This window comes from Manis pentadactyla, chromosome 3 (assembly GCF_030020395.1).
Source record: "Manis pentadactyla isolate mManPen7 chromosome 3, mManPen7.hap1, whole genome shotgun sequence".
Taxonomy (NCBI): Eukaryota; Metazoa; Chordata; class Mammalia; order Pholidota; family Manidae; genus Manis; species Manis pentadactyla.
The window spans coordinates 22,219,141-22,236,947 of NC_080021.1; the positions used below are offsets into that span (position 1 = coordinate 22,219,141).

At 34.1% G+C, this 17,807-nt stretch overlaps 1 protein-coding gene across 3 annotated transcripts in view; it reads right to left on the minus strand.

The window, feature by feature from the left end:
- MTBP (MDM2 binding protein) overlaps nt 1-17,807 on the minus strand; it is a 77,966-nt gene that overhangs the window by 21,762 nt on the left and 38,397 nt on the right. For all 3 annotated transcript variants that reach the window (XM_057497790.1, XM_036876422.2, XM_036876421.2), the window contains exons 13-15: nt 16,906-17,013; nt 9,185-9,340; nt 4,353-4,470 (exon numbers count right to left, since the gene is read on the minus strand). In XM_057497790.1, coding sequence (XP_057353773.1) covers nt 4,353-4,470; nt 9,185-9,340; nt 16,906-17,013 — 382 coding nt within the window. The remainder of the gene's footprint in view (nt 1-4,352; nt 4,471-9,184; nt 9,341-16,905; nt 17,014-17,807) is intronic.

Consider the following 17,807-nt stretch of genomic DNA (forward strand, 5'->3'; position numbering starts at 1 on the left):
TGCATCCCTGGGATGAATCCCACTTGATCATGGTGTATGATTCTTTTGATGTATTTTTGAATTTGGTTTGTTCATATTTTGAGTATTTTTTCTTCTACGTTCATCAGGGATATTGGTCTATAGTTTTCTTTTTTTGTGTTGTCTTTGCCTGGTTTTGGTTAAAGTGATGCTGGCCTTGTAGAATGAGTTTGGAAGTATTCCCTCCTCTTCTATTTTTTGGAAAACTTTAAGGAGAACAGGTATTGTCTTCTCTAAATGTCTGATAAAATTCAGCAGTGAGTCCATCTGATCCAGGGGTTTGTTCTTGGGTAGTTAATTTTAATTTAATATCTATATAGCTATTCTCTAACAGTGACTTGCAAACGTTTTGTAATGAATATTACTCATTTAACACATTGAATGCAATGGGGAAATGTATGACTTGCATTTATACAGAACCTTGGACACAAGGATATCAAAGCAATTTAAAAGCCCAGTTTGTGTAAGTTACCTAACAAAATATGTTATAGATTTAAATAAATAAATAATAAAATAACAGAATTTTGTTGAGTGTTTCAAGCTTTCACAAAGTATTTTTTCATACATTATCTTATTATCACAACTTGAAGTGGAAGCGGGATTGTTATACCCATTTTAAAGATGAGGCAACACAATCACTCAACAACAGGTGACTGAGTTTGTCTAAAACCAAATTCTTGACTTCTAAATTTCACTATGCAATGGTCCTTTACTTTCCAGCTAACCCTGTTTTAACACAAAACAAATTCTGAAAATAGGCAACACAAGTTCTGTCCCCAACCAAGAATTCAATGGTATCTCCCCATGTTCTGAAGTGACTGCATATTTAACTGGCCATTTACTTTGTTAATACCACTGTGAGGTCCTAAAAGGAGCTCACTAATGGTAATTTAAGACTCATAATCACTGCTCGTAATTTAATGTATAGGTGTGACTTGAAGTAGGAGACAGAGAAGAAGGGAGTGAAAGGAGATAAATATAACAATGTAGAATGAGGTACAAAGGGTACAATAAGTTTCATGAAAGAAGTACTAACACAGTTCTTAGGTAATTAAAGAAGGAAGAGAACACTGAGTTGCAGCATTTATAAAAGACTTTTAAAAAAGGTGATATTTGATTTAGACGTTGAATGGCAAACCAAGATGGCAAGTTCAAGATGATGGATAAAACATACACATTAACTTCTCCGCTCATATAAACAAATCACAATGTTGAAGTAGTGGGTATAAATTCACAACAGGTTGAGAAAAGGAAGAATGAAACATGGTAGACAAAATATTTTAATTAATTTCAAAAAAGAATAAACTAGATCAAATGCCTCAATAAGAACTAGAAAGAAACCTGCAAAAAAGGCAGAATCTGTCTTCATCCCAACCCACAAAATCACAGCAAGACTCTAAACTTGGGCTCAGGGAGTAGCAATTGAGAGAAATCAGGCGATTTATTTTAAGAACCCTACTAGAGCAGTTGTTCAAGTACCATCCCTACATCCCCCTAACCGCCCTGCTTTTACCTCCAAGTTAAAAATAGGGAAATTGCTCTCTGAAGATCTAGAACTATATGCTTGTTCCAGTATGGTGGTGACATCTCCAGAATAAAGCCCCCTAATGTGAGGGTTGGGTGAAGGACCAAGGCTGCCTGCCTTCTGATACCCCAGGTACCCTAAGGAGAATTCTGCCAGGTATGCTCTACCCTGCATCGCTCCCTCCTCCCAACATTCAGGTGAGAACAGGTGGAGGAAAGGACTACACACAGAGAAAACACATGACAGTTACCTATGTACAGAAGCCTGGTACTAAACTTTTAGTTATAAACAATCAAGGGCCATCAAGACGTTGGAGAAAAATAAATATAAGAGAAAAACACCAGAGGAGCAAATAAAAAAGACCCAAAGGATAATGAGATTATTCAAGGAACATATAAAAGAAGTTAAAAGAAAATTTAAATTAATATCTTTAAAGAATTTTCTCAATTCTCATGATTAAAAAAACTAGTTGCTAATGAAATAGGGTAGAGAAAAAAAAGAAGTATTAGTAATTTAAAGTATGACTACCAATAAACTTACCAGAAAAGCTGAAAGCAAAGGTCAAGGAAATAGCCTAGAACATAGAGCAGAAAAGATGAAGAGATGGATTTTTGAGAGAAAAATCAAATGTGAATGCAAAAAAACAACAACAAAATCAATCTAGAATGTTTAATATTACTTAAAACATATATCAAAGAGAAAGAAAAAAAGAAAATAGGAGGGAGAAATTATTGAAGAAATAATAGAATATTTCCCAGAGTCAAAAAAAAGACAAAAGTCTTGAGACCAAAACATTTCACACCATGATGGCATCATGTAATTTCAGAACATTAAGGAAAATAGAAAATTCTGAAAGTTCCAGAGACAGAATACCTATGAAGGAACAAAAATCAATCTGGCATCAGCTTTTCATTAAGATATGAGACCCAAGAAAACAGACCTGACCTAGATATATGATCAAAAGAAATACCAGAATGACAGCTGTGCAGGTAGGAAGGGTCAGTCCAAATTAAAGTACGAAGTCAGAGAGGTGCAAGAAAAATGACTTCAAGAAGAAAAATAACTGTCTATTGTAAATAACATATAGTTCAGAGGTAAAGAATTAAAAGTGAAGAGAAACAGAGGTGTTAATTTCCTCTGTTAAAAGTTAAAATTTATGGCTGAAAATTTATAGCCAAGAAATCGAAATTCTTTTGTGGATAGCCTATCCTTTTCTTAATCTTCTTTCTACATTGTTCTTCTTCCTGACCTAAGAACATGAAAGATCCTCAGGAAATGGTCCCTAGCTCTCTTCTCTTTTCTCTACATGGTATCACCAAGAGATTTCATCCACTTTTGCACTTAAGGACTCCTTTGGATGATAACTACCAATTGGCTTTCAGATTTCTCCTCCAGTCCACTTGATATGTCTACTTACATAATTCATAGATCAGACTTAACATTCCTAAAATACAACTCTTAATTTTCTCCCCAAAGCTGTTCATACCCTTACTTCCCACTAATCTTCCCCATCCCATGAGTAGGAACACCACTCACCATGTTGCTCAAACCAGAAATCTGAATTATCTTGGATGCCTCTCTTTCCCTTTCTTCCACATGCAATCCGTCAATGAGATTTTTCCATCTTACCACCAAATTACATCCCAAATTATTTCTCCACTACTATTCTAGGTAGAAGCCAAAGTTATCTCCCATTAGAATACCTACCTAGTTGATCACTGTATTCCTAATATCTTCCTCCTACAATTTATTTGCAACAAAAGAGCTAAAGGAATTTTGTAAAATTAGATTGCATCACTCTTTGGTATAAAATCCTTCAAAAGCTTACCAAGAAACTAACAATAAAATTCAAAATCTGTATTATGATATATAAGGTCCCATATGATTAAAAGTGCTTCACTTATTTATCCTTTGGTCTCAGCTCAAATGTTACCTCCTCAGAGCTTTCCCTGACCATCCACCTGATCTAAGTTACCACCACTTCCCTCCCCTCAACAAATAAAATTATCCTCCCTTAGTTCCTTTATTTGTTTCATTCATCATGTATAGAGTAAATTATAATTATTATATTTACTTGTCTAGTTGTTTTCTGTGACTGTCTCTCCCTTAATAGGTAAGCTCTAAAAGGAGAGCCTGACACATAACTGGTGCTCAGAAAGTATCTGTTAATATACATAACAAAATATTATAGCAAGTCATAAATGTTATCAACAGAAGAGCTAAAAATAAAAATGAGATTTGCAATACTTGGGAGGAAGGCAATATAAAGCAGCTAAATTCCACATCTTTTATCCCATTATTCCATCATCCAAAAAGTATGTATGAAGTGTCTACTATGTACTGAACCAAACAAAAATAAACACAATACAAAAATAAATTCTGCCTCTTGGAGTTAGTTAATAGCTACTATTAACATATAAGACATATAAGACAGGAAAACATATAAGACAGTATATAAACATATAAGACAGTAAAACAGAGACAGTTTAAAGTGGCCCCTGTATTGTTTAAATTTTTCTTACATGTGCATATACTTGTGCGTGTCTATGGAAAATAGTCTGGAAAGCCATCCACTAAAATGCCAACTGTGATTATGTATATCTGGAAAGTGCAAGGAGAAGTAATGGAAGAAAAGCATTTTCTCAACATTACTACTCTATAATGCCATATCTCTCTATCTATCTGGTTACAGTAAGCATTTATCTCTTTTATAATAAGACTATATACTACTTATATTTCATAAACACAACTTAAGCATTGAGAAAAAATTTTTCATTTGAAACTAACTACTGAGCTATTTAGACATTACCTCATTTTTTGTTTTGCTTTTTCAAAAGTTTCCAAATTTTGAAAAACATGCCTTTCTGGCCATTCTAGAGGATTGGTTTCCATTAGACTTGAAGAACTAGGTTCCACTGGACTGGTGTCTAAGAGAAAGAAATATACATAAGTACTGACAGTATTAACATACTGAATTTTGATATACAAAATGCATACATGTAGATAAATACACACATCCATGCATGCACATGTATTTATGAAGCCATGTTGGACTGATTGCATAATATTACATCAGACATTTACTAAGGATATCTCTGATGGCTGAACTGTCCAAAATACCATAGAAAAGTTTTGAGAAAATGAAAAAAAAAAATCAATGTTAAGCTTTATTTATTTTACTATATCCTCATAATAGAAGTTATGAGCTAGAATTCAGAAAACAAATTAGCACTGTGAGGATTCATGTATAACAAAAATTTGTTTGCTGATTTTATGAAATTAGTTCTAAATGAAAAGAAAGCATCTCTGTGAATTATATATTAGATATACTATGTGATTTTCATACTATAAACAGGAATTAGCACATTATCCAGAAAAATCCCTATCTTTGAAGAGATTACCTCATTCTCAAAAGTACAAAAATACAATAAATAACTCATGACATTTTCAGGCAAAGTTACTTTAGAAATAATTCTCACTTATCTATTAGTGTAAGAAGCCTTAACATACACATCTTCAAGTACATCAGTAACATTATTTTACTACTAATAAAATATTCTGTGCACAGGTGTGATTATGTTCCTAGCTATTATGCTACAATAAACTAAACATCGAAGAGTGCTGATTCTCATCAAAAAATACAAAGGGACAGCTTCCATTTTCATTGTAAATCATGAGTACATCCAAACTGTTTTAATAGTGGCAAAATTACTAACTGTATTATTTTTTTTGGATTCCAAAACTATCTGTCTTTGACAATTATTTTAAACCTTTTACACACTGTTCCAAAAATTTGAAGATTACTGGATGTTAGTCTAGTTAGTAATTCAACTAACCATCAACCCTGACAAAAATACCCATTTTATAATTTCAGGTCTTACAAAATGATAATGATTTAGTAAAGAAATTTTTAAACAAAACAGAAAAAAATTAAACATAAATAAAAACATAAACCAACTGTATGTTACTCCCCTTTTATTTATTAACTATTAAGCCTTGAATATTTTTAAATATTTTAATAATTTAAAAGATTTTAATATTTTATTTTATCTAATGCCTACATTGGATTTCACCAACCAAACAGATCAGTTCCTGTCTCTCGATAAAGATGATGAAATACTGACTCTTTTATAGATTAGTAAGCTTTATAATGAAATAATCTGCTTTTTGATGTTGATATGTCTTTCCACTAAAAGTATAAAGAAAAAAGTCATCGGCAATTCTGAACAGGTATATGCTGAGTCCACAAAAGAATACAAGCCATGTTAAATAAAAGTAAGCATTAACTGCTCTTAGATATTATAATATAATTAATCAACTTAATTATTATTAACTTTGACTATACAATCTACCTAAATATAAGTAACATTCATAAGTGCTATGCCTTTTGGGGGAAATAATATAATTCTTAAACTAAAACACAATATTTTATGTGGCAGTCAGGACACTGAGCTATTGTGACAATCAAAAAGCACAAAAACGCCTCTGAGAAACCAAGAATACTTTTAAAAAAGTGTTTTACAAGAGAAAAAAAGAAATGGAAGCAATACTATAGGAAAACAGAGACTTAACACCTGCCCTATGAAATCATAAGTCGCAGCAAACAAAAAAGGAAGCAATATTGCAGATAATAATATGTGGTTAATGAATATAAGCCATTATGGAGCCTTACATTTGTAAATATAAACAAATCACAAAGAAAAGGTTGTAATTTGTATATGCTGTCTACTAAAGCAAGAATTATAAACACATAGTAGAAGATTCTGATTAAAATGTTTGAAATAATAAAGTTGTGATCTTATAGAATTACCTAAAAAAACTCATTTATGCAGTATGTTTATGTTCCCAGTGCTCCCAGGTAAAGGACACAGTTACAGTATTTTGAGTTCGGATATCACACTTGGCATTGTGAAAGTCTGCAGCAACTTTGTGGCAATGAATAAATAAAATGGTTAGATCAAGACCTTTTCTCCACACTGACTTTCATTTGTTACACATGCTAGAGTTTTTACAAAAAAAAAAAAAAGCAGATCAATAAACCTAACAATTGCTAATAACCCCTAATGTGTGTGATTGTAAATAATGGGTCAGAACATGAAGCATGATTGACTTTGCTGTTTCCTTGGCTACGTAATTTGCATATAGATGCATTTATTCAAACAAAAGCTACAAAGGATGTTAAAAATCACAGCTTCATTCTTAGGAGTCATGTTCAAATGTACAACCTGTCAAATTTCAGTTCAGGTTCTAAGAAATCTTCAGGGCTTCTTTTATTTGTTCAACAATTATTTGGAGGAGGAATCTACTCCTATATGTCAGGTGCCACACTAGGCTTTAGGGTACTAGAGAAAGAAAACAGGCACACCCCTTACCTTCAGAGACCATATAGTACTGGGAGAGGACACCTACTTATTTAGCATATATGTTATTACAATTTAAAATAATCAAAGAAATATATAAAGAGCAATAATCAAAGAAAAATACAAAGAATAAGTGCAACAGACAAGTTAAATGGAGAAGGTCTGGGAAAACCTCTTTGAGAAAGTAACATTTAAGTCAAGATCTGAAGAATGATTATCCATTAACCAGGTAAAGACTGGGAGAAAGGCATTCCAGAAAGAAGTCTTTGCCTGTGATGGAGAGGAATGTGTCCCTAAGATGGAGAGGAATGTGACACGTTCAAGGAACTGAAAGATTCTCTGTAGTAATAAGGAAACAGAAATGTGAACTGGAGGAAGCTAGAATCATCATAAGGCCAAATATCATTTAGGGTTTTTACAAGTCACATTAAGGATGACACCTTCTTTGTACAGTGGGAAACAATCACAAAGGTTTGAGCAAAGGAGCAACATAATCTGATTTCCATTTTAAAATGACCACCCCTGTATCTCAGTGTGTTGGGTCCTAGAACTTGACTCTGTGTGGGTAACTATAAGATACAATTCCTTAAACTTATATAAAACCCCTTCCAATTATTTCAGTCCTTTCTACCTTTCAACTGTTATCTCCTGTACAAATCCTCTAGGTAAGCAACCTCTCTCTTGATCTGTTTGCAACCTTTCTTACTTGCATGACTGTGTATGTTCTTCCTCCAGCTTGAAAATCCTGTCTTCTCCTCTCTACCTAGATCCTATGCATCCCTCCAGACCTACAGCAAGTCCCTTGGCTCCTACCAAAATTTTCTATGACTATTCTATTCTAGTTATATTCCTCTCTTCTAAATTCATATTTATTTAACCAACAAAGATATTGTACTTAATATCAGGCAACTTTGTAAGTAACTTAACAAATAACTAATTTAATCCTCTTGACAACCTATGTCATCCCTAATTTAAAGATAGGAAAATCAGGCTCACAGAAGTTAGAGAACTTGTCCAAGGTCACACAGCAAGTAAGCTGCAGAGCCAGGATGCAACCTTGTTAGTTTTGCTCCAGGGATCATGCTGTAACCAAGAAGCTATCCATCTCACTTACTGAACACATCCTCCATTTACAAGTAACCTTATACTGTCTCCAACACCTTTCGGATCACTCTGCATTGCTATTTAAATTTGGTATGGATATGCAATACTGATGATAATGATAATGATAATCATACAAATGACAGCTAACAATTTTTTGGCATTTATTATGTTCCAAGTGTTTAACATGCATCAACTCATTTAATCCTCATAATAACCCTGGTAAAGGGATAATATTATTATCTCCATTATAAACAGGAGGCATGGAAAGGTTAAATAAGTTGCCCAAAGACATTCAGCTAACAAGTGACAAAACTGAGAGTTGAGCCTTGTAAGTCTAGCTCCAGAGCCTGGACTCTTGAACCCAGTGGCACTAGATGCTGCCTTTGTATTTCTAATATGTCAAAATATGTCATATGCCTGTTGAAAGCCAAGGATCCAAATTCTTACATCTTTGTGCAGTATCATGGTGTCAGAGAAAAGGCACTCAACAAACATTATCGCTAACTTGATTTTTGGGGGGGTCATTTTCTTATTAACCTATGGAAAAGAACTTATTTTCACAGCATAAAAACAAAAAATTGTCCTGTACATTTAAAATGCCAGGCAATCATCAAATGCTTTCTTGTTAGATCTTGACAAACTTTATGCTATTCAAGTTCGTCACAAGAATAGAAACCAGGAAAATAGAAAGAAATGCCAAGTTAATACAGAAGTAATTTCCACCTCCTCCAGTGATTTTTGGTGACTGTTTCTGTTATAACTGGCAAATGTGGAGTATCTTATTATATGAGCATATTATTATATTTAATGTAGTTACTGTGTAAATTTACTGTATAGGTTCTACTATTTTAACCTTATGAAAACATTGCTTACTGTAAACCCCCCATTCTAGCAGTTTAATAAAAGCAGTGAGATCACCTTAAAATGCTTTCTCCCTCTACTCAAAAATAATTATACCGAACATGCCTAATGAAAAAAGTTAGAACTAAGTTTTTAATATTTAATGATAAGAAACACAGCTCATTACAATACATACATACTTGTACATACAAATTTATATCAGTATTTAAATTTATAAGGTATATTTTGATCAATACATTTTATTAGTTTTAATAACAACTAGCATAAATGCCACACACATGAAAAGAACTAATATTTAAAGTAACATAAAACTTACCATTTAACATATTGGAGGTTTTGTCTGTCTTTATTAGAATTGTTTTAGGAACATCAGCATCAAAATGATCTAAAAAGTGTTGCCTTGTGAGCACTAATAGACTTTTGAGTTCATCAACCGAAACTACTTCAGGCTGGTTTGCCAACTTCCTCCTTTCTGCAGACAACAAACCAGTGTGATTAGCCATATGACTGATATTGTTAGGCCCCTCTAGAGTGCATCTACTGCTCTTTCATAGGAAATATTTCCAAAAGTATAACAACTGAACTTCTCCAGCAAATCAGTGTTCCTGTGTAGGCTACTTTTTGTTTCAATTCCATTTGTAGATAATAGTAGAATTCCCAGTGACTTGAGAGAAACGGAAATAGAGTAATTTGTTAACACCAAAAGGTGATAGGTGGCAAAGACAAGTTTACAAAAGTCTTCAGAAATATACTGCAGTGCATTAAGAATGGCCTTATACTGAGGTTTATTTGGAAATAAAACCTGTAAGACTTTCAGTTGAAGATTGTAGGTTGGCTACTTCCACCTATTTCTTGTCTTGCCCAAAACCTAAAATCATAGAAAAGAATAAGAAAGGACAACAAAAGAGGAAACATACACAGTGACAATTTTTAACTGACTTTGGAAGACAAGACAATGGTGGAGTGGTAGTGAGTCGTCAGACCACAGAAAGGGGCAACGTGAGTGATGCAGAGGCACTGCCGATGAGGTCACTGGGAAGGCGCAGGCTGGCAAGGCCCAGCGCTAGCACAGGACTGGAGGTATGGCTGCCTAGGGAAGGAGCGGTGACAACCAAAGATCCTCACCCCACCCTCCAGCCCTACTTAGCCAGGTGACTCTGCCCTCAGTTTTTTTGTATTAACTGAAAAGAAGTCCCAGCCAAGGAACATTCGGTACACAGAAAGGTAGCACTGAAGCTTGGTTATGACTAAGGGAGCATTAAAAGTCTGCCAGTGTGGAAAGCAATACAGAGGCTCCTCAAAAAACTAAAAATAGAAATACCATTTGACCCAGGAATTCCACTCCCAGGAATTTACCCAAAGAAAACAAGATCCCAGATTCAAAAATACATATGCACCCCTATGTTTACTGCAGCCCTATTTACAATAGCCAAGGCATGGAAGCAACCTAAGTGTCCATCAGTAGATGAACAGATAAAGAAGAGGTGTACATATACACAATGGAATATTATTCAGCTGTAACAAGAAAACAAATCCTACCATTTGAAACAACATGAATGGAGCTAGAGGGTATTTTGCTCAGTGAAATAAGCCAAGCAGAGAAAGATAAATACCATATGATTTCACTTTTTGTGGAGTATAAAAACAAAGCAAAACTGAAGAAACAAAATAGCAGTAGAATCACTGATACCAAGAAGGGACTAGTGGTTACTAAGAGGGGGGACTGGGATAGGGGGAGGGCAGAGGATGCGGGGGATAAAGTGGCACAATAATTCGCCATAATATAAGCTGGAAACAGGGATGGCAGTACGGCATGGAGAATATAGTCAATGATTCTGTAACATCCTTCTACGTTGATAGTAACTGCATTAGAGGGAGTGAGGTTTTAATAATAGGGCTCTGCAAACCACTGTGTTGTATATTTGAAACCAATGTAAAATTGTATATCAATAATACTTCAACTAAAAAAAAAAAAATTTCTGCTTGCTGACAGGGCTAACTCCCAGCCCCACAGACAGAAAGCTAGCAGCTACCAGTGCCCCACTGGAAGGTTAAAGGTTTCTTCTCTTGAAAAACTGAATGCCCTGAGATGGAGGTAGGGATAGGAAGTGAATTGTCACTCCACCACCCCATAGTGCAGCTTACCAGATATGATATTTTAGTGAGGCATATAAAACTCCAATTTAAAACAAGGCAGACAGAAAAGAATCGCCGGACATTGAAGGAAAGGTATTGAGGGGAGAGGGGACTCTGCATTTCCATGGTCTGATGTTTCTATGAGCAAAACAATGCTTATAGGTCCTCTTCCTCCCATCACTCACTGAGCTAGTCTAGAGAAGAAATGAGGCAAACTCTGATCAGATCCTTTCTGTCCAACATCTGAGCCAAGCAAGTCCTCAGGATGCATATTCTCTGCAATAAGGTGAGCCCTGTCTCCACTGGGGTTAGCCCTGCCTCTGATGGATTCAACTGCAGTTGCCTGGCTCTGACAGTAGTTCAGAGAATAAATTCAATTCTGGGTCTATTTATCACAAAATCTGGCCTTAAATCTAAAAAGTCATCTTTCAATCCAGCTTTCATCTCCATTGCCAGTAATTTATCTCTATCAGTGTGCTTCTTAGGTTTATTTTTTAATTGGTTCCAACTTTGAGAGCGGAAGAGAGTATTACTTATTGGGGCCCTCAAACTAAAAAAAAGTCCAGGATGAAAAAGAGAGACTAAAGCAAGCAAAGTGAAAAAAAGGGGCCCAGCAGAAATAAAAACATAGCAGGGAATGAAAGAAAGCTTGTTATAATTAATATTTTCAAAGAATAAGAAAAGAAACTATACCCATGAAACAAGTACAGAATGCTTTGATAAAGGAATAGTCAATGAACAAAAAAAGACTTTTTAAAATTAAGCACATGAGAGCTCAGATTTTTAAAATTCTATAAAAGTGCTTAAAACAAAATGTAAGATATCCCCCAGAAACTAGAACAAAAAGATAACAATATGGAAATAGGAAAGAAAATTAGGCATTCTGTCCAGGAAAACTAACATATAACTAATAAGAGTTCTAGAAAGAAAGAAAAGAGAAAATAGGGGAAAGAAAATTACTAAAGAGAAAAAATTTTTTTCCAGACTTAGGAATGTGAATCTTCTATTGAAATGGCTTATCAAGTGCACAGTTCAGTAAACTCGGCGAGAGGGGAGCACACACTATGACTCAGAGTAAAGCTTCCAGAGGCAAAACCTGGAGATAAGGGTTCTAGAAGGGGATAAAAAAAAAAAAAAAAGCCAAAAATAGATCACTGCAAAGAGTTACGAACAGTATCAGATTTCTCAAAAGGAACACAGCAATGTGGAAGATAATACAGCAATGTCCTCAAAATTCTGAGGGCAAATGATTTTCAACCTAGTATTCTGTATGAGTTATCAATCAAGTGGAAAGAGCTTGAAAAATGTATGCCCCATGAACTTTTACTCAAAAAGCTACTGGAAGATAGCCTCCAATCAAATGAGGGAGTAATTCAAGAAAAAGGAGGACAGGGAGTCTAGAAAGATGGAGATTCCAAAAGAAGAGAGGAAAGAGAAGTCTCTAAGATGTCAGCAGGTATAAGAAGTAACTGTCCATAACAAAGCAAATTATGAAACACTCTGCAAAAAAATTGAAAGAAATAAAAAGAAATGCTATGTTTGGATACAGGGTGAATTTAATGATAGGTATGTGAAAAAATGTTGGAACCTCTGGAAAAACAATATTTTGCCTGTACAGAAGAATGGGCAAATTAAAAATAAGATGATTATCAACCATAAGAAAAACAAAGATTATACAAGAAAGGAGAGTTGATCATCATCAGATATTACATGACTCAGCAGTAAACTTATGTTTATAGTTAAAATAATGTTAAAACTAACCACCACTGATTTAACCAAAATTCAAGACTTCACTGTAGAGGTTGGGAAGGAAAAGTGGAGACGCCATGAGAAAGCTAAGTTTTTATCTTCTGTAGTGAACTGTTAAGACAATGTCTGTTACTGGTGAATCAAGAAATAGCAACATACACATATTATTTAGAAAACTGGAGGAAATGCCAGGAAAACTAGCCAGAAGAGCTGAAGGTAGCTGCCTATAGGCAGAGACTGAAACTTGGGGAGGAGAGGGTAGAATACTGCTATTTTCCACTTTAAGTTTTTCAATGCCATTGGAATTTTTAAGCTAATCCCATGTATTACTTTTTTAAAAATATTTCCTTTTCAATAAAACAGCAGCAGAATCACAGAACCCAAGGATGGACTAACAGTTACCAAAGGGAAAGGGACTGGGGAGGAAGGGTGAGAAGGGAGGGATAAAGGTGGGGAAAAAGAAAGGGGGCGTTACAATTAGCATGTATAATGTGGGGAGAGGCACGGGGAGGGCTGTGCAACACAGAGAAGACAAGTAGTGTCTCTACAGCATCTTACTACGCTGATGGACAGTGACTGTCATGGGGTTTGTTGGGGGGACTTGGTGAAGGGGGGAGCCTAGTAAACATAATGTTCTTCAAAAAAATGTATTTCCTTTTCGAAACACCTTTGGACTAATAACATTTTATTCTATAATAAAATATTAAGCCATAAATTCATGGAGAAATCAGTTCAACAAACATTTATTGAGTGTGTACTGCCCACAAGGCACCATACTGTGCCCTTAGACACAGGATGAAAGCACATTACATTACACTCTGTGAGATCAGTACATTAATAATGCCAGGGAGTAGGCTGAGAAGGAAGTAACCGATCTTGAGGTTCTACTTTAGAACATCAATTTTATGATAAAGGCCTCCGTAAAACACCACCTCACCAATGTAGATACTGGTATGGTCATTCCAGATCTGATCCAAGATAAGTAACACATGGTTCTGCAATCAAGAACGTTAGTAATGGTAAAGTAAGAGTTGTAATATATACTGCTTTTATTACATCGTCCTACTGAGAAAATAAAAAGCTTCATTGCCTTTTATTTTCTGCACAATCTGCTGGAAGCCATTCTAAAACGAAAAGTTACCAATGGTTTGCTTTCATCTAAAAGACGCACAGTAAGTAACGTGCTTCAGAAATTAGCTCTATTTTTTTTTCTATTGAACAAACGTTTATTAAACATCTACTATGTGTCAGGTATTGCCCTAAGATGCAGGTATGTCAATATAAAGAGGACACAACAGCTGCCCAGGAGGTTTCATGAGAAAGCGAAATTCCAGATAGCGGACAGCACCACCATACAGTAGTGTTCACCAGATGACTGACGTGATGGGTTAGCAAGGCAGCGCCATACAACAGAACTACTGGAGATTTGGCTTGATGACAATGTACCCTTGTATAACTGATCATTTTCAAAGAGTTTTACATGCTACTTCATTTTATTACAATAACCAGTCTAGAGAGTAAAGTAAGAGAGATGTCACTAGCCACTAGGTGAAGAAACAAAGTAAGGCTATGCCTGCTCAGGGTCACATCAAGTAACAGTCCTGCTGGGACAAGAAATTCCATCTCTTATCTCACATTTTTATTAACATTAAAAACATACTTATATCATGAACCTGACCTATGCTTATTAAAACTGCCAATTATTTTATAACAGTGGGCAATCTGGTCAGCAGAGTAAGACTTCCTGTTGACCCTGATGACTGAGAAACAGAGAGAGAAAAATAAATGAAGTTCAATAGGGTTATGAGCTGGATAATTTACCTGGGATAAAATAATCTCTCTACAAATGAGTTTGCACACAAGTGGCAGATAAAGATTTGGGGGAAAAACATTGGACTAAAGTCTAATAATGAATGAGCAAAAGAATGCTATTCCTAAAAAAGCTAGTAACAACTAAGGATTTATTAAAGGAAAATAAAAAGAGTAGAATATCTAAAAGTATCAACAAATTGAGCATCAATCAGGTTTGTAATGTACTAATTAATTAATATAAATTAATTAACTATATCAATCTCAATTTACATTTAATTAACCATATCAACTTAAGTACTTTAAATCCTTATAATTTTAAATATTTAATAATTTTAAATGTTAATATTAATGTAAATATTTTAATTATAATGATTATAGTTATTCTTAATGATTTTATATTTTAATTATTTTAAAGATAACATATCCATATTTTTAATAACATGAATCATAACTATAATTTTTAAATTTAACAATAATTTTAAATAATTTTAACTTTAAATACTTTCAATTTTAAATACAGGTAATTTTAAATACTTTTAAATACTTTTATATTCAAAGAATTTCTATTCTTTGAGAATCACTGAAATAGACACTCAGCCATTCTTATATTGGAAACTGCTTGGCTGTCATTTTCCTGTCTTTTGTGATTCTGAATAGATCCATCTTTGTCCCTGATTTTTAATTCAGAATTAACTCTCTAGGTGGAGAAGAGATTGGTTTAACAACTATTTCCATCATCAATGGATTCAGTGGATCACTGATTTTAATTAAGACTTAACGCTTCAGAGTGCAAACTGGCCATTTCATGGAAACGTCCAGAGCTGGTGTCTCTAGCTACTAGCCCTAACACTTGCTTCATCTTCAGGCCTCCTACATGCCCTCTGCCCAGGGCTGTAGCATCCTTACAGATGTTACCGGTGTTCCAGCTCAGCTGCTGGTGCTGCTACACTTTCAGCATTTATTTAGCACTTCTGTTTTCCAATCCCCCCAGCAGAGCTTTCAGTCACTGACAGGTAGCCACTTGGTTCCCTTCCCAACCAAACAGGAGGGTTCAGCTCTTTCTACGCAAAGGAGAGATGCACCAGCTTCAGAGAACCACCAGTTCTTCCACTCTGTCTGATGGTTTTTCTAGTTGGAAGTGTAAGGAAGAGAGGTGAAGATGAAGGACAGTGGATACCAAAGGGACTGTGTTATAAAGAGTGGGAGGCTTATAGCAAGGAAACAGGGCCTCAAGAGGAATTTAGCAGGGACAGAACAAAGTCAAGATGTGAATAATACTGCTGGTTGATGTTTAAAATAAAGGTTTTCCACCTACAAAAATACTAGTATTTCAGGGTTTTTTTCTTGGTTTTAACAAGTACTATTTTTTATTGAAACTGATTTACCTTTATAATTCTATTCTTCAGCTAATATCATTTCTATAGTAAAAAAAAATGGTAAGAGGACTACACAGTTACCTTGGCTTTGGACAACTGAAAAAATAGGTAATTCCTACATAAATGAGACTAAGTATCCCAAAATTATTTTCCATCGAATAAAACAAATGACTGAATTAAAGATATTCTTTAAAGGAAAAGAATGATAGTTTCTATTTTATAATGTATCTAATAAGTTCTAATATCATTTTTTTCTTTATGCAATTGAGTCCTCACAATAAGAACCAATTTCTTAGAAATTCCCTATCAATTAACTTAAAACAAGTTCATATTAGCAGTGAATGATTATTTTAATTAGGTAATTATTTTTTTTTAAAAAGGTTAAGACTGATAACTAAGTTAACATCTAGTAATAGAGAAAACACTTTAAATTTATGACCCTTGTAAAAGTGGTAATTCCTTGAATAAGTAAAAACCCAAAAAGCCAGTTCATGTAGTATGTGAAATGTGCTTAGTTATTAATGATAATCATAATTAAAGTCTAAGAATGAATGCTTAAGTTAACATTAATTTCTCTGGACTTATATTTTTCTTCTATTTGTAGTCTCTATCCTCTGGTTACAGCCAAAAGTATATACGATAAATTTTATAGAGATCTGTATTAACCAGAATAATAACTCTTAGATGTTTTTCCCAGTATAATGTTACAACTAATGAAATACAAAATTTTCCTGGAGGAATATTTTTATGTTAGCGGTGATGCACAAATAAATAGGAACATTCTGAATCTGGTGGGAAAAAAGTTACAGACTTTTCCTACGTCAACTCTATCAAGAATAATCTATTATTGAGCACATATCTAAAAGACAAAGTATATAAGAAAAAGTGTGAAAATGACAATGCATTATGTCTGAATAAGTTTACATTCTTAGAGAAGAATGAAATGTAAATATTCATTACTTACTTAGATATTCTTTCAAAGCCAAAGCTTGAACATTAGCTAACTGTTTCTCTCTCTGCATAAGCTGCTCTTCAGAAAAATGTGGAAGTGACAAGAAGTCCAAAGGAAAGCCTAGAAACAGGAAGTCAGTATTACAGATGTTCTATGACAATTAATATTCAGCTCCCAGAAAATGTGTTATACATAATTTAAAAAAATAAGTCAATTACTCATCCCTCTTGATCTTGCAAATTTCAAAATAATGATAATAATAATAATAATAATAATAATTCAGCCACCAAGAATAAGCACACTAAATTATTTTGCATTTTAAACTTTGACCTGCTTCTTAAATTGAGGGAATTTAGATAGCAGAGAGGAATTCTCTCCATCACATTTTCTTCGATGGCTCAGCTACTAAAACTCCTACACAAAACATAAATGGAGCCCCAACTATGTGTGACTGCAATCATATGTGGGACTTCAAAATAGAAACATCCTGTCAACCCACAGACTATGAGACATAATAATAAATAGTCATTTTTAAGCTATATTTGGAGTGGTTTGTCAAATAGTGATGGATAACCAAAACATAGAGCTTGAAGTAAAAAAAGAGGGTAATAAAATAGAACATGATGCCTGAAAGAAAGCAAATGAAAATGAGAAATAAATTATATTAAAAAATGTGTTTAAAGTGTAAAATACTAAACACTTTCTATTTGGAATTGAAGGATGACCTAGTAAATTTTACTAGTTATAATATGGAAGGAATTAACTCTCAGCACTCTGAATTGTTCAAATATGTTATAATATATTTAAAGTAAAAGGCAGATTTACTCAAAGTGAAGTGGAATTTGGGGAAAATAAGTTCATTAAAAACCACATAAGTTAACTATATACACAAACACCTGTAAAAAAGGTTTTCC